Source organism: Oryx dammah, unplaced genomic scaffold (genome assembly GCF_014754425.2).
Source record: "Oryx dammah isolate SB20612 unplaced genomic scaffold, SCBI_Odam_1.1 HiC_scaffold_10, whole genome shotgun sequence".
In the NCBI taxonomy this organism is placed as follows: Eukaryota; Metazoa; Chordata; class Mammalia; order Artiodactyla; family Bovidae; genus Oryx; species Oryx dammah.
Window position 1 is genome coordinate 57,031,094 of NW_024070194.1, and position 21,030 is coordinate 57,052,123.

Consider the following 21,030-nt stretch of genomic DNA (forward strand, 5'->3'; position numbering starts at 1 on the left):
CTCTACTGCTCCAGGGGCGTCAGGTCTAGGAACCCCCACAGGGAGTCGGTGATGCGGCTCACACCTCCAGAGCCGCTGCCTCTGGAGCCCTCGAATCAGTCTTGAGCATCTTTCAATGTTCCTCTAGGGGCAGGTAGGTATGCTTTTTGTTCCTGGCCAACTTGCAGGCAAGGCAGGTGGGGATACTTGAGCGGCAGGTGGGGATACTTGAGCTGCAGGTTATATTTCTGCTTGAAATACTGGGCCACTGTGCACTCCACAGTCTGTCCACTCTCCAGCTGCAGAGGAAACGTCTGATGGCTGGCAGGGCGGCGGGTAACATTACACACGCGGTATTTCCTCTTCATTTGTCCCCAGTGGGTCACTTCCACCTTCAGGCCCTTGATCTTGGTGAAGTGCACACGCTCAGAATCCATGAGGGCTTTGGGCTGCTCGTCTATGTTCCTGATGTTGAGCACCTCACACATGAACTCAATCACTGGCTGTGCCTTGTAGAAGGCAGTGGCTGAGACATCAATGTTGAGCATCATGTTCCACATGGCAGGGCGCACAGACTGGTGAAAGCCGAACCAGACCTCGCGCCCACCCCGCAGCGGGTGGTAGTGGCCCCCAGGCGGTGAGAACAAGGAGCGGCCCACAGGGGTGTACCTCATGGATGCCAGGTGCCTCATGGCTACATCCAGGGCTTGCACAGACTCCAGGGGAACAGGGATCTGGCCACTGACCAAGGCTTCACGAGCCAGCTCACAATGGCCAGCCACTTGATGGAGACCTTGAAGATTCGATCCTTCCCTTCCCCAGGGATCGTCACCTCAAAGTCAACCCGTTCATTGCCAATGGGCAGTGCTGTGACAGTGTAAATGTTCTTCTTTCCATCACACACGGGCTTGCGGTCACCAAATATCTGAGGCTTGAAATGCTGGACCATGTATTCCACCACTTCCTGGTTGACTCTGCGAGGACACTCATATGGCTTGATATCCACTTCGTAGTGATAGACGTCAATCTTAGGGATGTCCACTTCAAAGTAATTGGCCAGGAGCTTGATTGGTTTTCCCACAGTGCCAATGCCAGGCCAGCGAGATGCCTGGAACACCTGCTGCAGGGGGGCAGGTAGGCGCCAGCAGCTGCTCCTGAGGGTCCCGCTTCCATCCCATATACCTGTGCGGAGATCAGGCGGCCCGGAGACTGTGGAGTCCAGCGTGAGGGGCCTAGGTACCCCGCACGTTTGCTGCCTGGGCTCTCAGGCCGGGCTCGGCTGCCCCCACAAGCCCGGCCGCTCGCGCCGCCCCCGCAGCCTCCGTTGCGGCCGCCACCGCGGAGCCTGCAGCAGCTCCCCCCCTTGCATTGCTTTAGAACGAGAGTTTGACATGGTTGCTCTTTACTGACAAAGTTCGTCTGTGATAGGAATAGTCCTCTTGGATAAGTTTTTTAAACAAAAAGTTTCTAAATTTAGAACACAAAAAAGTCAAGACTATCATGGTGTATAAGAAAAATAATACAGCCGTCAACTAAGCACTCCCAATAAAGAGCAAAGGCTCTTTCTTCCTTATCACATAAGTAGACTTGACATCCATGACTTGTTAATCCCCAATGGCTTTTGTCTTAAGCTCTTTAGAATCATCCAAAGACCTGAAACCTGGACTTCCCTGGTGGCCCAGTGGTTAAGAAGCCACCTACCAATGCAGAGGACACGGATTTGATCCCTGTTCTGGGAAGATTTCACTTGCTGCGGAGCAACTAAGCCCAAGCACAACTACTGAGTCTATGCTCTGGGGCCTGCGAGCCACATCTTTTGAAACCTGAGTACCCTAGAGCCCATGTTCTGCAACAAGAGAAAACAACTCAATGAGAAGCCCACACACTGCAACTAGAGAGTAGCCCATGATCGCTGCAACTAGGGAAAGCCCACATGCAGCAACGAAAACCCAGCACAGCCAGCATATGTATATAGTATATAATATATACTGTACAATATATAACATATGAAGACCTGAAACCACTGATCCTACATGTAACTACCCAGAGTATACAGAATACACAAAATGGTATACGGAGATAGGAAAAGGCCACACAGGAGCCATTTAAAGGAAAGGTGATCCAGGCAGAGGGTGGATCCAGCTTCCTCTCCTGACTGCCTGCCACACCTGCTTCTTTCTGGAGCTGCTTCAGAGTCTGCAACGTCCAGGCAGGAATTTGTCTCCGTCTAGGCAAGCCCTTTGCTCCTTTCCCAGCCCAGTTCAGTATCAAGGTTTCCTGTAGCATGAACCTGGCATCTAGATTTTCTCATGAGCAGAGGATACTGAGGTTCACTGATCTTCAAAGAGGGCTTTGAAAACATTTGAAATTATCCAAAATGTCAACAAACTTAGAAGGAACATTTATACTTGACATATCTAATTACTCTAATTTTTTGAGCTTCCTATAACATAACCATAAATCCGTTGGAATGGCTTCCCTGGTAGCTCAGTTGGTAAAGAATCCACCTGCAATGCAGGAAATCCAGGTTTGATCCCAGATGGGGCAGATCCCCTGGAGAAGGAAATGGCAACCCACTCCAGTGTTCTTGCCTAGAAAATCCCATGGACAGAGAAGCCTGACAGGCTACAGTCCATGGGGTCGCAAAGAGTCAGACATGACTTAATGACTAAACCACCACCACCAAACTCACTGGAAGATGCTGTTTTGATGAAATAACCTTCCCCCCCCCCTTAGGCCCTCAACTCTTGTAACAGTCTAACTGATCCATCTGCCTCTAGTCTCATCCCACTTCAGGACATTTCTGGGCTGCTCCCTATCAATGGGGGACACATTTCTTTCTTTTAAATTTTTTACTAAAAATTTTTTTTAATATAAATTTATTTATTTTAATTGGAGGCTAATTACTTTACAATATTGTATTGGCTTTGCCATACATCAACATGAATCCGCCATGGGTGCACATGAGTTTCCCATCCTGAACCCCCCTCCCACCTCCCTCCCCATCCCATCCCTCTGGGTCACCACAGTGCAGCAGCCCTGAGCATCCTGTATCATGCATTGAACCTGGACTGGCAATTCGTTCCACATATTATATTATATAAGTTTCAATGTCATTCTCCCAAATCATCCCACCCTCGCCCTCTCCCACAGAGTCCAAAAGACTGTTCTATACATCTGTGTCTCTTTTGCTGTCTCGCATACAGAATTATCATTACCATCTTTCTAAATTCCATATATATTCATTAGTATACTGTATTGGTGTTTTTCTTTCTGGCTTACTTCACTCTGTATAATAGGCTCGAGTTTCATCCATCTCATTAGAACTGACTCAAATGTATTCTTTTTAATGGCTGAGTAATATTCCATTGTGTATATGTACCACAGCTTTCTTATCCATTCATCTGCTGATGGACATCTAGGTTGCTTCCATGTCCTGGCTATTATAAACAGTGTGGCAATGAACATTGGGGTACACGTGTCTCTTTCAATTCTGGTTTCCTTGGTGTGTATGCCCAGCAGTGGGATTGCTGGGTCATATGGCAGTTCTATTTCCAGTTTTTTAAGGAATCGCCACACTGTTCTCCATAATGGCTATACTAGTTTGCATTCCCGCCAACAGTGTAAGAGGATTCCCTTTTCTCCACACTCTCTCCAGCATTTCTTGCTTGTAGACTTTTGGATAGCAGCCATTCTGACTGGTGTGAAATGGTACCTCATTGTGGTTTTGATTTGCATTTCTCTGATAGTGAGTGATGTTGAGCATCTTTTCGTGTGTTTGTTAGCCATCTGTATGTCTTCTTTGGAGAAATGTCTGTTTAGTTCTTTGGCCCTATTTTTGATTGGGTTGTTTATTTTTCTGGAATTGAGCTACAGGAGTTGCTTGTATATTTTTGAGATTAATTCTTTGTCAGTTGCTTCCTTTGCTATTATTTTCTCCCATTCTGCAGGCTGTCTTTTCACCTTGCTTATTGTTTCCTTTGTTGTGGAGAAGCTTTTAATTTTAATTAAGTCCCATTTGTTTATTTTTGCTTTTATTTCCAATATTCTGGGAGGTGGGTCAAAGAGGATCCTGCTGTGATTTATGTTGGAGAGTGTTTTGCCTATGTTCTCCTCTAGGAGTTTTATAGTTTCTGGTCTTACATTTAGATCTTTAATCCATTTTGAGTTTATTTTTGTGTATGGTGTTAGAAAGTGTTCTAGTTTCATTCTTTTACAAGTGGTTGACCTGTTTTCCCAGCATCACTTGTTAAAGAGATTGTCTTTCTACCTTGTATATTCTTGCCTCCTTTGTCAAAGATAAGGTGTCCATAGGTGCATGGATTTATCTCTGGGCTTTCTATTTTGTTCCATTGATCTATATTTCTGTCTTTGTGCCAGTACCATACTGTCTTGATGACTGTGGCTTTGTAGTAGAGCCTGAAGTCAGGCAGGTTGATTCCTCCAGTTCCATTCTTCTTTCTCAAGATGCTTTGGCTATTCTAGGTTTTTTGTATTTCCACACAAATTGTGAAATTATTTGTTCTAGCTATGTGAGAAATACCATTGGTAGCTTGCTTCAGTTCAGTTCAGTCACTCAGTCGTGTCCAACTCTTTGCGACCCCATGAATCACAGCACGCCAGGCCTCCCTGTCCATCACCAACTCCCGGACTTCACTCAGACTCACGTCCATCCAGTCAGTGATGCCACCCAGCCATCTCATCCTCTGTCGTCCCCTTCTCCTCCTGCCCCCAATCCCTCCCAGCATCAGGGTTTTTTTCCAGTGAGTCAACTCTTGGCATAAAGTGGCCAAAGTACTGGAGTTTCAGCTTTAGCATCATTCCCTCCAAAGAAATCCCAGGGCTGATCTCCTTCAGAATGGACTGGTTGGATCTCCTTCCAGTCCAAGGGACTCTCGAGAGTCTTCTCCAACACCACAGTTCAAAAGCATCAATTCTTCGGCACTCAGATTTCTTCATATTCCAACTCTCACATCCATACATGACCACTGGAAAAACGATAGCCTTGACTAGACAGACCTTAGTAGGCAAAGTAATATCTCTGCTTTTGAATATACTATCTAGGTTGGTTATAACTTTTCTTCCAAGGAGTAAGCGTCTTTTAAATTCATGGTTGCAGTCACCATCTGCAGTGATTTTGGAGCTCCCCAAAATAAAGTCTGACACTATTTCCACTGTTTCCCCATCTATTTCCCAAGAAGTGATGGGACCGGATGCCATGATCTTCATTTTCTGAATGTTGAGCTTTAAGCCAACTTTTTCACTCTCCTCTTTCACTGTCATCAAGAGGCTTTTTAGCTCCTCTTCACTTTCTGCCATAAGGGTGGTGTCATCTGCATATCTGAGGTTATTGACATTTCTCCTGGCAATCTTGATTCCAGCTTGTGTTTCTTCCAGTCCAGCGTTTCTCATGATGTACTCTGCATAGAAGTTAAATAAGCAGGGTGACAATATACAGCCTTGATGTACTCCTTTTCCTATTTGAAACCAGTCTGTTGTTCCATGTCCAGTTCGCACTGTTGCTTCCTGACCTGCATACAGATTTCTCAAGAGGCACGTCAGGTGGTCTGGTATTGCCATCTCTTGAAGAATTTTCCAGAGTTTATTGTGATCTACACAGTCAAAGGCTTTGGCATAGTCAATAAAGCAGAAATAGATGTTTTTCTGGAACTCTCTTGCTTTTTCCATGATCCAGCGGATGTTGGCAATTTGATCTCTGGTTCCTCTGCCTTTTCTAAAACCAGCTTGAACATCTGGAAGTTCACGGTTCATGTATTGCTGAAGCCTGGCTTGGAGAATTTTGAGCATTATTTTACTAGCATGTGAGATGAGTGCAATTGTGCGGTAGTTTCAGCAGTCTTTGGCATTGCCTTTCTTTGGGATTGGAATGAAAACTCATCTTTTCCAGTCCTGTGGCCACTGTTGAGTTTTCCAAATTTGCTGGCATATTGAGTGCAGCACTTTGACAACATCATCTTTCAGGATTTGAAACAGCTCAACTGGAATGCCATCACCTCCACTAGCTTTGTTCATAGTGATGCTTTCTAAGGCCCACTTGACTTCGCATTCCAGGATGTCTGGCTCTAGATGAGTGATCACGCCATCATGATTATCTGGGTCGTGAAGATCTTTTTTGTACAGTTCTTCTGTGTATTCTTGCCACCTCTTCTTAATATCTTCTGCTTCTGTTAAGTCCATACAATTTCTGTCCTTTATCGAGCCCATCTTTGCATGAACTGTTCCCTTGATATCTCTAATTTTCTTGAAGAGATCTCTAGTCTTTCCCATTCTGTTGTTTTCCTCTATTTCTTTGCATTGATCGCTGAAGAAGGCTTTCTTATCTCTTCTTGCTGTTCTTTGGAACTCTGCATTCAGATGCTTATACCTTTCCTTTTCTCCTTTGTTTTTTGCCTCTCTTCTTTTCACAGCTGTTTGTAAGGATTGCATTGAATCTCTAGATTGCTTTGGGTAATATACTCATTTTCACTATATTGATTCTTCCGATCCATGAACAGCGTATATTTCTCCATCTATTAGTGCTCTCTTTCATTTCTTTCAGCAGTGTTTTATAGTTTTCTATATATAGGTCTTTTGTTTCTTTAGGTAGATATATTCCTAAGTATTTTATTCTTTTTGTTGCAATGGTGAATGGAATTGTTTCCTTAATTTCTCTATTTTCTCATTTTTAGTGTACAGGAATGCAAGGGATTTCTGTGTGTTGATTTTATATCCTGAAACTTTACTATATTCATTGATTAGCTCTAGTAATTTTCTGGTGGAGTCTTTAGGGTTTTCTATGTAGAGGATCATGTCATCTGCAAAGAGTGAGAGTTTTACTTTTTCTTTTCCAATTTGGATTCCTTTATTTCTTTTTCTGCTCTGATTGCTGTGGCCAAAACTTCCAAAACTATGTTGAATAGTAGTCGTGAGAGTGGGCACCCTTGTCTTGTTCCTGACTTTAGGGGAAATGCTTTCAATTTTTCACCATTGAGGATAATGTTTGCTGTGGTTTTGTCATATATAACTTTTATTATATTGAGGTATGTTCCTTCTATCCCTGCTTTCTGGAGGGTTTTTATCATAAATGGATGTTGAATTTTGTCAAATGCTTTCCCTGCATCTATTGAGATAATCCTATGGCTTTTATTTTTCAATTTGTTAATGTGGTGTATTACACTGATTGATTTGCAGATATTGAAGAATCCTTGCATCCCTGGGATAAAGCCCACTTGGTCATGATGTATGTGTTTTTGGATTCTGATTGCTAGAATTTTGTTAAGGATTTTTGCATCTATGTTCATCAGTGATATTGGCCTGTAGTTTTCTTTTTTTGTGGCATCTTTGTCAGGTTTTGGTATTAGGGTGACGGTGACCTCATAGAATGAGTTTGGAAGTTTACCTTCCTCTGCAATTTTCTGGAAGAGTTTGAGTAGGATAGGTGTTAGCTCTTCTCGAAAGTTTTGGTAGAATTCAGATGTGAAGCTGTCTGGACCTGGGCTTTTGTTTGCTAGAAGATTTCAGATTACAGTTTCAATTTCCATGCTTGTGATGGGTCTGTTAAGATTTTCTATTTCTTCCTGGTTTAGTTTTGGAAAGTTGTACTTTTCTAAGAATTTGTCCATTTCCTCCAAGTTGTCCATTTTATTGGCATGTAATTGCTGATAGTAGTCTCTTATGATCCTTTGTATTTCTGTGTTGTCTGTTGTGATCTCTCCATTTTCATTTCTAATTTTATTGATTTGATTTTTCTCCCTTTGTTTATTGATGAGTCTGGCTAATGGTTTGTCAGTTTTATTTATTCTCTCAAAGAATGAGCTTTTGGCTTTGTTGATTTTTGCTGTGGTCTCTTTTGTTTCTTTTGCATTTATTTCTGCCCTAATTTTTAAAGATTTCTTTCCTTTTACTAACCCTGGGGCTCTTCATTTCTTCCTTATTTAGTTGCTTTAGGTGTAGAGTTAGGTTATTTATTTGACTTTTTTCTTGTTTCTTGAGGTATGCCTGTATTGCTATGAACCTTCCCCTTAGCACGGCTTTTATAGTGTCCCACAGGTTTTGGGTTGTTGTGTTTTCATTTTCATTCATTTCTATGCATATTTTGATTTCTTTTTTTATTTCTTCTGTGATTTGTTGGTTATTCAGCAGTGTGTTGTTCAGCCTCCATATGTTGGAATTTTTAATTGTTTTTCTCCTGTAATTGAGATCTAATCTTACTGCATAGTGGTCAGGAAAGATGCTTGGAATGATTTCAATTTTTTTTTGAATTTACCAAGGCTAGATTTATGGTGCAGGATGTGATCTATCCTGGAGAAGTTCCCGTGTGCACTTGAGAAAAAGGTGAAATTCATTGTTTTGGGGTGAAGTGTCCTATAGATATCAATTAGGTCTAACCGGTCTATTGTATCATTTAAAGTTTGTGTTTCCTTGTTAATTTTCTGTTTAGTTGATCTATCCATAGGTGTGAGTGGGGTATTAAAGTCTTCCACTCTTATTGTGTTATTGTTAATTTCCCCTTTCATACTTGTTAGCATTTGTCTTACATATTGTAGTGCTGCTATGTTGGGTGCATATATATTTATAATTGTTATATCTTCTTCTTGGATTGATCCTTTGATCATTATGTAGTGTCCTTCTTTGTCTCTTTTCACAGCCTTTGTTTTAAAGTCTATTTTATCTGATAGTATTGATAGTATTGCTATCTGATAGTATTGCTACTCCTGCTTTCTTTTGGTCTCTATTTGCATGGGATATCTTTTTCCAGCCCTTCACTTTCAGTCTGTATGTGTCCCTTGTTTTGAGGTGGGTCGCTTGTAGACAACGTATATAGGGGTCTTGTTTTTGTATCCATTCAGGCAGTCTTTGTCTTTTGGTTGGGGCATTCAACCCATTTATGTTTAAGGCTTCCCTGGTGGCTCAGAGGTTAAAGCATCTGCCTGCAATGCGGGAGACCTGGGTTCAATCCCTGGGTCGGGAAGTTTCCCCTGGAGAAGGAAATGGCAACCCACTCCAGTATTCTTGCCTGGAGAATCCCATGGACAGAGGAGCCTGGTGGGCTACAGTCCACGGGCTCGCAAAGAGTCAGACACGACTGAGCGACTTCACTCACTCAATTATTGATAAGTATGATCCCGTTGCCATTTACTTTATTGTTTTGGGTTCGAGTTTTTACACCCTTTTTGTGTTTCCTGTCTAGAGAAGATCCTTTAGCATTTGTTGGAGAGCTGGTTTGGTGGTGCTGAATTCTCTCAGCTTCTGCTTGTCTGCAAAAGTTTTGATTTCTCCTTCATATTTGAATGAGATCCTTGCTGGGTACAGTAATCTGAGCTGTAGGTTATTTTCTTTCATCACTTTAAGTATGTCCTGCCATTCCCTCCTGGCCTGAGGAGTTTCTACTGAAAGATCAGCTGTTATCTTATGGGAATCCCTTTGTGTGTTCTTTGTTGTTTTTCCCTTGCTGCTTTTAATATTTGTTCTTTGCATTTGATCTTTGTTAATTTGATTAATATGTGTCCTGGGGTGTTTTGCCTTGGGTTTATCCTGTGTGGGACTCTCTGGGTTTCTTGGACTTGGGTGATTATTTCCTTCCCCATTTTAGGGAAGTTTTCAACTATTATTTCCTCAAGTATTTTCTCATGGTCTTTCTTTTTGTCTTCTTCTTCTGGGACTCCTATGATTCGAATGTTGGGGCATTTCACATTGTCCCAGAGGTCTCTGAGATTCTCCTCATTTCTTTTAACTCATTTTTCTTTTTTCCTCTCTGATTCATTTATTTCTACCATTCTATCTTCTACCTCACTAATCCTATCTTGTGCCTCCGTTATTCTACTATTTGTTCCCTCCAGAGTGTTTTTGATCTCATTTATTGCATTATTCATTATATATTGACTCTTTTTTATTTCTTCTAGGTCCTTGTTAAACCTTTCTTGCATCTTCTCAATCCTTGTCTCCAGGCTATTTATCTGTGATTCCATTTTGTTTTCAAGATTTTGGATCATTTTCACTATCATTATTCAGAATTATTTATCAGGTAGATTCCCTATCTCTTCCTCTTTTGTTTGGTTTGGTGGGCATTTATCCTGTTCCTTTACCTGCTGGGTATTCCTCTGTCTCTTCATCGTTTATATTGCTGTGTTTGGGCCTTTCCGTATTCTGGCAGTTTGTGGAGTTCTCTTTATTGCGGAGTTTCCTTGCTGTGGGTGGGGTTGTACGGGTGGCTTGTCAAGGTTTCCTGGTTAGGGAAGCTTGTGTTGGTGTTCTGGTGGGTGGGGCTGGATTTCTTCTCTCTGGAGTGCAATGAAGTGTCCAGTAATGAGTTATGAGATGTAAATGGGTTTGGAGTGACTTTGGGCAGCGTGTATGTTGAAGCTTAGGGCTGTATTCCTGTGTTGCTGAAGAATTTGAGTGGTATGTCTTGCTCTGGAACTTGTTGGCCCTTGGGTGGTGCTTGGTTTCAGTGTAGGTATGTAGACATTTGATGAGCTCCTGTCGATTAAAGTTCCCTGGAGTCAGGAGTTCTATAGTGTTCTCAGGATTTGGACTTAAGCCTCCTGCTTCTGGTTTTCAGTCTTATTTTTACAGTAGGCTCAAGACTTCTCCATCTATACAGCACCGTTGATAAAACATCTAGGTTAAAGATGAAAAGTTTCTCCACAGTGAGGGATACCCAGAGAGGTTCACAGAGTTACATGGAGAAGAGAAGAGGGAGGAGGGAGATAGAGGTGACCTGAATGAGATGAGGTGGAATCAAAAGAGGAGAGAGCAAGCTAGCCAGTAATCACTTCCTTATGTGTACTCCACAGTCTGGACTGCTCAGAGATGTTCACAGAGTTATACAGAGAAGAGAAGAGGGATGAAGGAGACAGAGGTGACCAGGAGTATAAAGGGGGGAATCAAAAGGAGAGAGACAGATCCAGCCAGTAATCAGTTCCTTAAGTGTTCTCCACAGTCTGGAACACACAAAGAGATTCACAGAGTTGGGTAGAGAAGAGAAGGGGGAGGGAGGAGATAGAGGCGACCTGGTGGTAAAAAAGGAGAGTCCAAAGGGGGAGAGAGCAGTCAAGCCAGTAATGTCGCTCCCAAGTAAAAATGGGTATTGAAGATTGGGTTCTTAAAGGTACAAAATTGATAACAAATAACCCAAAAGCAAAGATTAAAAATCTAGAGTAGAGGTTGGATTTTCAAAAATACAATATTAAAGGGGAAAAAAATCACAAAAATTATAAAATATATATATATATGAAGTTTTCTTTAAGAAATAGGGTCTCTCCCTCTCTCTCTCTCTCTTTTTTTTTTTTTGCAAAGTAATAGTAGGTTACAAAAATGAAAATTAAAGGAGTAATAGAGGACTTAAAATTTTTTAAAAAAATTAAAAAAAATAAAGAATGATAGTAAAAATATATCTAGGACTTTCTCTGGTGTTTTTGTGGGCAGTGTGGGGTCAGTTATTTTTAGGATAGTTCCTTGATTCGGCTTATATTTCTCAAGATCTATAGGCCCCTTCCTATGTAGTTGGTACTAACTAAAGGGTTTTATTCTATTGCACCTGTCACTTCCAAGGCGGTTCCGTCTGTTTCAGCTTCTTCTGTTTGCTGGTCTCTTCAGTGTCTGATTCCACCCTGACACAGGGTGCGGTGCTTTTTATGCTCACTTGTTCAGTCGTGCTGTGGGGAGGGAGGGACGCTGCAAACAGATAACACTGGCATGTCCTCGCAGTGTCTCGGCTACACTGGATTTGCCCCCGCTCACGGCGTGTGTGCTTTCCCTGTCCACACTGCTTAGGCTCTAGGTTGCTCTGCCATGAACTGTCTGAGGCTGGCCCTGGGTGTATGCACCTCCCAGGTCTAAGCCGCTCAGGTTCAGGCACTCTGGTAGTCCTCAGAGACCCAGACTCAGTTGGGCCTGCGTTTTGGGCCCTTCCCAGGTCTGAGCAGCTCAGGTGACCAAGTGTTTGGCGAGCGTGGTCGCTGCGATTTATTCGCCTCCCCTGTCCCTGCCGCTCGGTTTTCTGGGTGTACAACCGGCGCACCATCTGAGGCGGATGTTGACTGTCCAGAACCCCAAGAAGTCTTAGTTAGCAATGAAGCCTGCTTGCAGTTTGGTAGATAATGCCTCTCTGGGGCTGCGATTGCCCCCTTCAGGCTCTGGCTGCCTGTCACCAGAGGGTGATGGTCTGCAGCCGGCTAGCTCTGTTCAGTCCTTTGTTCTGTGAGCGGGCCTGATGGTGTCTTAGGTTAGGGCTTTTTGCGTGGTAGCTATCCCACAGTCTGGTTTGCCAGCTCAAGTTAGTTCCCTGATTGCCCTCAGGGCACTCAGGCCCGGTCCTTACTATAAGCAATGCAGCCCGCGCCTCCCTGCCCAGGCCCCGCTTGCTAGTGGCGGGTGCAGGCATCTGCGCTGCTTCTCCACTGGGGAAGTTACTGTTGGGCACATAATCTGTGCGTTTTAATTATTTATTTATTTTTCCTCCTGGTTATGTTGCCCTCTGTGGTTCCAAGGCTCTCCACAGACTCAGCAGTGAGAGGGTTTCCTGGTGTTTGGAAACTTCTCTCTTTTTTAAGACTCCCTTCCCTGGATGGAGCTCCATCCCTACCTCTTTTGTCTCTCTTTTTGTTTTATATTTTTTCCTACCTCCTTTCGAAGACCATGGCCTGCTTTTCTGGGTGCCTGATGTCCTCTGCTGGCATTCAGAAGTTGTTTTGTGGAATTTACTCAGTGTTCAAATGTTCTTTTGATGAATCTGTGGAGGAGAAAGTGGTCTTCCCATCCTATTCCTCCACCATCTTACGACTGCCTCCTCTTTTAAATTTTTTAAAAACATTTTGTATTCAAATATAGCCAATTAACAATGTTGTGACAGTTTCAGGTAACAGCGAAGGGACTCAAACATACATATACATGCATTCTCCCCTAAATTCCCCTCCCATCCAGGCTGCCACATAACATTGAGCAGAGTTCCCTGTGCTATACAGTAGGTCCTTGTCGATTATCCATTTTAAATATAGCAGTGTGTCCATGTCAATCCCAGACTCCCTAACTATCCCTTCTAATATGTGACTTGATTACACCCCATTTAAAGCTTTTTGAGAGTTCCCAGTACTAAAGGATACAATTGTAGTTAATCTGAAGCAAGGTGAGCAGGTTGTGCACCATTATTTTTCTAGCCTTCTTTCCTTATATACCTGATGACTTTGCGAAATTTCAGCCTGGTGAATATTGCCTCCCTATTAAACCAGTCTTGGCTCCAAGACTTAGACACACTCTCCTGTGTATTAGCATAGCAGGGACTGGGATATTCTTATGGATCTGAGTGTTATTAGAGCTCTTGTTCATTTGAAGATCATCATCATTACTTAGCAAATGGCCTGGTAGGTTTGTTGAGTAAATTTTAAAAGGTAGCTGAACAGGGAAATATATTCAGTATCCTGTAATAAACCATAGTGGAAAAGAATAGGAAAAAGAATATTATAATATGTATATTATCTATCTATCTATTTCTGTACCACACAATTGCACTCATCTCACATGCTAGCAAAGTAATGCTCAAAATTCTCCAAGCCAGGCTTCAACAGTACATGAACCATGAACTTCCAGATGTTCAAGCTGGATTTAGAAAAGGAAGAGGAACCAGAGATCAAATTGCCAACATATACTGGATCATTGAAAAAGTGAGAGAATTCCAGAAAAACATCTACTTTTGCTTTATTGACTATGCCAAAGCCTTTGACTGTGTGGATCACAACAAACTGTGGAAAATTCTTAAAGAGATAGGAATACCAGACCACCTGAACTGCCTCCTGAGAAATCTGTATTCAGGTCAAGAAGTAACAGTTAGAATAGGACAGGGAACAACAGACTGGTTCCAAATCAGGAAAGGAGTACGTCAGGGCTATATATTATCATGCTGAATTTAACATATATGCAGAGTACATCGTGCGAAATGCTGGAGTGGATGAAGCACAAGCTAGAATCAAGATTGCTGGAAGCAATATCAATAAGCTCAGATACACAGATGACACCATCCTTATGACAGAAAGAGAAGAACTAAAAGCTTTGTGATGAAAGTGAAAGAGGAGAGTGAAAAAGTTGGCTTAAACCTCAACATTCAGAAAACTAAGATCATGGCATCCAGTCCCATCACTTCATGGCAAATAGATAGGGAAACAATGGAAACAGTGAGAGTATTTGGAGGGCTCCAAAATCACTGCAGATGGTGACTGCAGCCATGAAATTAAAAGATACTTGCTCCTTGGAAGCAAAGTTATGACCAACCTAGACAGCATGTTAAAAAGCAGAGACATTGCTTTGCCAACAAAGGTCCGTCTAGTCAAAGCTATGGTTTTTTCCAGTAGTAATATGTGGATGTGAGAGTTGGACCATAAAGAAAGCTGAGGGCTGAAGACTGATGCTCTTGAACTGTGGTGTTGGAGAAGACTCTTGAGAGTCCCTTGGACTGTAAGGCGATCCAACCAGTCAATCCTAAAGGAGATCAGTCCTGAATATTCATTGGAAGGACTGATCTGAAGCTGAAACTCCAATACTTTGGCCACCTGATGCAAAGAACTGACTCACTGGAAAAGATCCTGATGCTGGGAAAGATTGAGGGGCTGGGTAGGGGGACAACAGAGGATGAGATGGTTGGATGGCATCACTGACGTGATAGACCTGAGTTTGAGTAGGCTCTGGCAGTTGGTGATGGACAGGAAAGCCTGGCGTGCTGCAGTCCATGGGGTTGCAAAGAGTCGGACACGACTGAGCGACTGAAATGAACTGATCTATTTCTGGCCCTGCACACGTGCTCAGTCATATCCGACTCTTGCGACCCCATGGACTGTAGCCCGCCAGGCTCTTCTCTCCACGGGATTCTCCAGGCAAGAATATTGGAGTTGGTTACAATTCCCTTCTCCAGGGGATCTTCCTGACCCAGGGATCGAACCCAGGACTCCTGTGTCTCCTGCAATACAGGCAGATTCTTCATCACTGAGCTACCAGGGAAGCCCATATGTATCTATATGTAGATATAGATATATCACTTTGCCGTATACCAGAAACTAACACAACATTATGAATCAACTATACCTCAATTTTTATGACCAAACTAGATAGCATATTCAAAAGCAGAGACATTACTTGGCCGACTAAGGTCCATCTAGTCAAGGCTATTGTTTTTCCAGTAGTCATGTATAGATGTGAGAGTTGGACTGGGAAGAAAGCTGAGTGCCGAAGAATTCATGCTTTTGAACTGTGGTGTTGGAGAAGACTCTTGAGAGTCCCTTGGACTGCAAGGAGATCCAACCAGTCCATTCTGAAGGAGATCAGCCCTGGGATTTCTTTGGAAGGAATAATGCTAAAGCTGAAACTCCAGTACTTTGGCCACCTTATGCGAAGAGTTGACTCATTGGAAAAGACCCTGATGCTGGGAGGGATTGGGGGCAGGAGGAGAAGGGGACGACCGAGGATGAGATGGCTGGATGGCATCACTGACTCAATGGACATGAATCTGAGTGAACTCTGGGAGTTGGTGATAGACAGGGAGGCCTGGTGTGCTGCGATTCATGGGGTCACAAAGAGTCGGACACAACTGAGTGACTGAACTGAACTGAACTGATACCTCAATTTAAAAAAAGGCAGCTGAGGGACTTTTGGTGGTCCTGTGGTTAAAATTCTGTACTTCCACTGCAGTGGGTGCAGGTTTGATCCCTGGGTGGGAAGCCAAGATCCTACACGTGAGGAGTTAAGATCCCAACTGCCTCGTGGCCAAAAAACCAAAACATAAAAATGGAAGCAATATTAAATATAACAAATTCAATAAAAACTTTAAAAATGGGCCACATCAAAAAAATCTTTAAAAACATTTTAAAAGTTATCTGAATTAGTTTCCATTTGGCAAGAGTGTTCTTAAGTCAAAAGCATTAGTCCTAACAGGTATTATTGGCTCCAGATGATTACCCGCAGGTCTGAGGCCACATTTGGCTAATCACACATTCCTACAGGTAGTTAAGGTGGGGATACGTGTGCACAAGTGTACCAAAGCCCAAGATATACAAAATTCCTCCTAAAGTCAGTGAGGTGAAATACATTCAACTTTTGATAGATGAACACACAAATCATCCCAAATCGCTTTCATATAAATATGTTTTATTGCAGAGAAGTTATAAGTATTTACATGCTGTAACACATCACAACATAAATTTACCAAATATTTTGATGAGATGCTGCAGGTTTCATATAAGAGTTTCAGAAGAACCACAGATTAAGTGAAGAGACTGACAGTTTTATTGACTCTACAACTCTGGGTTGCTAAATGCTAGAAGTCAAAAGGCAGTGTTTTTTCAGTCCTACCTGTCATCATTTGCATGCAGAAACCTAGGAAGCAAATACAAGAGAACTGTCAAGTGTCAAATCCATATGGCCACCAAAGTTTACAGTGGGCTGGGTTATAATTCAAGTCGTAAAGCGTTGAACTCTTGCATAAAATATACAGTTCTATTAAGATTGGTATAAATCTACTTATTTATAAACCCTGGCTTAAAAACAAGGACAGGATGCAGCCTGAACATGCACTGAGAAGGACAACCTAGCAAATGTTTGTGAACTTCATAGAGTTTCTTCACTTGCTTACTGTTATCAATCTGGGAAAATAACCTTAAGGGTTGCAGGTTTAAGCTTCTCTTGGTCATAAGTGATAGCAATGAAAGGCTAGGGGAATGCCCCAGGTGCTCTCGTTGATTGATGCTGGTGGAGGAGAATCTATGGGCTGTACTAAGGTAGAACCTGGCAAGTCTTCTTTAGGCCACATCTCTAGCAGGGTCATCCTGAAGTGCAATGAAAAGTCACTGATGCCTGACTGCTTATTTCTGAAAAAGTCAATAAAGTGCTAACAGATCTTGGACATAAATGAAAAAAGTAGGTGGGTCTGGATGCTCTGAACCAAATTCACAACTTGGTACCTTGAAGTCATATTTCAAGGTCACTCAGTAGATAGGCTTTGATTGAAAAGGGAGGGGAGAAGGAAATGCATGAAGAAACCACGAACAAACAAAATTTCTATATCTCTTCAAACCTTCCCCACCATCCTGAGTAATGCACAAAGCAAGCAAATGGGTGAGGAAGATCTATGCACAGCTTTGCAAAATGGGGAAATGCCTGTTAACCCTGAAGAAAAATCACTGAGAAAATTCTGATGATGGATAAGAAGAATTTCTGGTTTTTTTCTTCCACTGAGTGTAGTACTCCTAAGAACAGCCCTGTATCCACTTCTGGATTCCCTTTTCTCATCTTCTATCCCCCTAGCATGTTTCTCCTTGCTGCTCAGAAAAATAAAAAAACAGGTACTTAGGCTGTGAATGTCCTAGCCAAACAAGCCATAGTACTTTAGTGCTTAGTGTGAGAGAAAGGAAGTCAGGGTTCTATTTTCAAGTGATTCATCTTAAAAGAAAACGAGACTGAGCTTTGAAATGCAATCTCTTTGCATGATCACACCAGTAGGGCTAAATCAGCAGCTTCGGATTTCCATGCCAGGGGATCAGTGTGGAATGCAATGCATTTTATGAAGTACGCTTTAGGGAGTTGGGGCTGTTTCACCTTGCAAATAAACCTGACATATGAAATGTTGAGCCTGGTAGCTCACCTAGGCCATTTGCAGGACTTGGAAGTTTTCCAGGGCTTGGAAGAATGAAGTACCCACACTGCCTCATAGGCTTTGAGTAGCTCTGGTTATAAACTTCTTTGGGATTCGAGCCAGCAAGTTCTACCCCTGCCTGAAGTAATGAATAAGAGTTTATGAGAATAAGTAGTTTAAGGTAATTTAAAATATTATATATTTAGTATGCATAATAAAAATATATCCATATTATGATCTTGATGCTATAATAATTTTCTCTCTTTAAAAATATAATCCCTTGAAAGTGCTAATGGGAGCTCCCTTTCTTTCTTTGTTTTCAAGGCAAATTCCCTGGCTCTGCAGTCCAGGAATTCTCTTGTCATTCCTAGAGTCTTCCCTTTCCAATGGTAATAACAATGCACAGTATATTTTTCTCACTCTTAGCTTCTTCCTTCCTTATGAAATGCTGCCAAGTATGAAATACTGTTAAGAGGGACAATTAATTGGAATGAAGGCATTATCTATCTCTGACTTTGAACAAACAATAGATAAGTTGTCCTTAACTTATTAAGACATGTGACTAAGAAGGACCACTTGATCTCCAATATTAATAAAGCTTCTGCGTCCTCACAGGAAAAGTGCAAAACAACTCACTCAACTTGTATTTAAAAAAAAGACCCTGATGAAGACAGTATAACAAACCATGATGTGAAATCATAGAGTCAAATCCAAATTCACAATATATAAATCGCAGCCCAAACTAAAAGGTTTTTTATCATAACAATTATGGCTTCCAAGCCAAAGAAAGCTTACTGTACTTCAAGAATCAACTAAAGTTGATAGATAGCATGTATTTCTGTAAGTTGCAATAACAATTGAGTAGCGGCTGATTGCATAAATGTGTTGTGTCACATAATATCAAAGTTATTTGCAAAAATTATACAATCTGGAATGCTTGAATATGAGACACAACAAGGTACTGAAACAGACATTGATAAGAAAATGAGAGCATCATTAATATAAAAGGGATTTTTGGATGCATTAAGTTAGCAGTGCTATCAAGGTTAAATAGGTAAAGTAAGTTCTTTTTAGTCAGCTACTTAGAATTTGGGGCAAAGACATCGATACCTTCTTCTCCTTTGAAAATCTTGTACCTCTTCTGTGTCTTCTGGTTTGCTTTGCTTGGGATCTTCCAAGTCCCAAGGATACGTATTGATCAGGGGCAGACATTGAGGTCTACTTCCCCCAAACACGCTAAAGTATAAGGATTTTCCCAGTGTACCCCGGGGAAAGACCTTCCTGGCTAGTCTAACTTCTTCACTGAAGCCAGTCTCCCTACACCCTCTTTCATCCCTGTCTTTCCCATTTCCCCTGACTGACCAATACTCCATGGGTATTTCTGATCCTCGTATCTTCTGTCTTATATCAAATTCAGCATTTCTTCCTTCTCCTTTTCTTTCTGGGGATGCTACACTTTAAAAGTACCCCAGACCTCTTACTTTCGAGGCCCTGCTATCTTATTTGCACTTAAAGCAGAAGAGGCAGGGAAAGCTACACTTCTTTCAGCATTTGGTTTATCTGGGGTCTCAAACTCCCAGGGACACACCTCAGCTCGTGACATTAAAGGTGGCTGAAAGTTATTACTTGAGTTATGGGAGTCAGGCACATTTCGCTCAGAGGAAGATGTCTTTTTCTCCTGCTCTCCTAGTTGGTTGAGGTTTTCATTTTCCACTTTTGATGCTACAGCTTTGGGAGGCAGTTCTTCACACTGCCCAGCACACACACTGGTTGCACAATGCTGGCCACTGTTCTCACCTTGAGCTCTTCCCAGGGGAACCTGAGTCTTAGACATCAAATACTTCTCCTCTTCAAAGAGGGACTGACCTTGGCTCTCCCAAGGACACACCTCAGCCTTGTCTACGCTCTTCAGATTGGACTGCTGACACAGGTCAGCTGCCTTAGGCTTGGGATGAGATTTCTCCTTTAAGGAAAAAGTTGGGTTTTTTTCCATTTCCAAAGCTGCAATCGACACATGCTTTTGAACTTTCGAATCCAAAGGCCCAGGACCAGGGGCCAGGTCATAGATCTCCCAGGGGCACACTTCCCCAATGTCAAAGTTGTCCTTCATCTGGGTGGTGCCTGGGCTCAGGTCTGAATTGGCAGTGGAGGGGTTGGCCCTTTGTTGCTTCATAATCCCCAATTTCTGGGGTTTTCTTGGCTCCTCAGAATGACTGGAGTTTGGCGGGGCAGAGTCTTGAGTCTCTGCATTATCTGAATTGGAGTATTTTCTGTTTGTCTCCTTCTCTCTGGGCAGAGCTTTCTGGGCTTTGGCCCGCTCCTCCATGCAGGCTGCCTGGGTTTTCCCAGCCAATCCAAGCGTTTTCTCCTTGGCACTGGCAATGACGCTGAGGGACTTCTGTAATACTGACGTTCGGGTGGGCCCGGGCTTCTTCTCCGAGCTGAGGTTGTGGGCACTGGCCGACTTACACACCAGAGGCACAGACTCAGTAGACACGGCCTGGCTGTCCTCTTGCAGGGGTCGGGGTCGGTTCGCTCCCGCCGGAGATCCCAGCACAGAGTTGTCTGTAGCCTCCTCCTCCTCCCGGCTCTGGGCGGGCGGGCTGCCCGGGCCACCTGATTGCTCCCGCACATGCTCATAGGTGCTGTGCGATTTCTTGAGCGAGAAGACCCGGTTCCGCAGGGACTCCTCCTTGGGCTTCCCAGCACCACCCGCAGCCTCCTGGGGGTTCTTCCTGCCTGCGCTGGACCCCTTAGCCGAGCCATGCTCCCCAGCATCCTTGTCCTCCTTGGAGCACTGCCGGCTGACAGTCTCTGGGATCTCGGTGATTCGCCTCATGATGGAACGGCCTAAGCCCTTCTTGGAGCACCGCTTTTTCTGAAGGTGGGGATTATTCGTGATCATCTTCTTCCTCTTATAGATTTCCAACTGGGCGTAGAGTTTCTTCAGCTCATCCTGCCAGAATAAGAGCAGATTCAAAGTGATGGGGGATGTAGCATTTCAGCCAGCTAATAACCCCTACTGTAATGTGAAGTCCATACACGGAGCTCTTGCTAACATGTCTGCGCCTCTACTTTCTCCTGACTCCTCTGTATCTTGTTTCACAGAGCGTCTGAACTTTAGGGCCTGAACCCCTGCATTCTGCACTTGCTTCACGAAATGGGTGTTTTGAACTTGTGAACTGCATGGACCAGGCTGAGCCTAGACCATGACAAAACACAGCCTGTTATCTACTGATAAAAACTTATTCCTGAATAATACTGGAAGCATCACGGAGCCATTGATAAAATTACACCTAATGTTAGATTAGGTTTTTACTGTACAACTGACCATCAAATACTAAAAGCATCTTCTTCCTCCAAATGCTGACATATTGTCACAGATTATTTTAAATAATCCACTCTCTCTGCTCACAGGTCTATTTACCTTCCCATCA

At 42.9% G+C, this 21,030-nt stretch overlaps 2 protein-coding genes across 2 annotated transcripts in view; both read right to left on the minus strand.

Moving 5' to 3' along the window:
* Positions 1–95: 95 nt before the first annotated feature.
* On the minus strand, positions 96–18,966 carry LOC120868614 (protein argonaute-1-like). Its single transcript, XM_040247327.1, is given in 5 exon segments — positions 96–742; positions 745–1,242; positions 16,315–16,338; positions 17,603–17,732; positions 18,730–18,966. Coding segments are annotated over 5 exon segments (1,536 nt in total).
* Positions 16,090–21,030, minus strand: part of GPR158 (G protein-coupled receptor 158) — a 303,836-nt gene continuing 298,895 nt past the window's right edge. Inside the window, exon 11 of the mRNA XM_040248562.1 lies at positions 16,090–20,549. Coding sequence (XP_040104496.1) covers positions 19,071–20,549 — 1,479 coding nt within the window. The 3' untranslated portion in view covers positions 16,090–19,070. The remainder of the gene's footprint in view (positions 20,550–21,030) is intronic.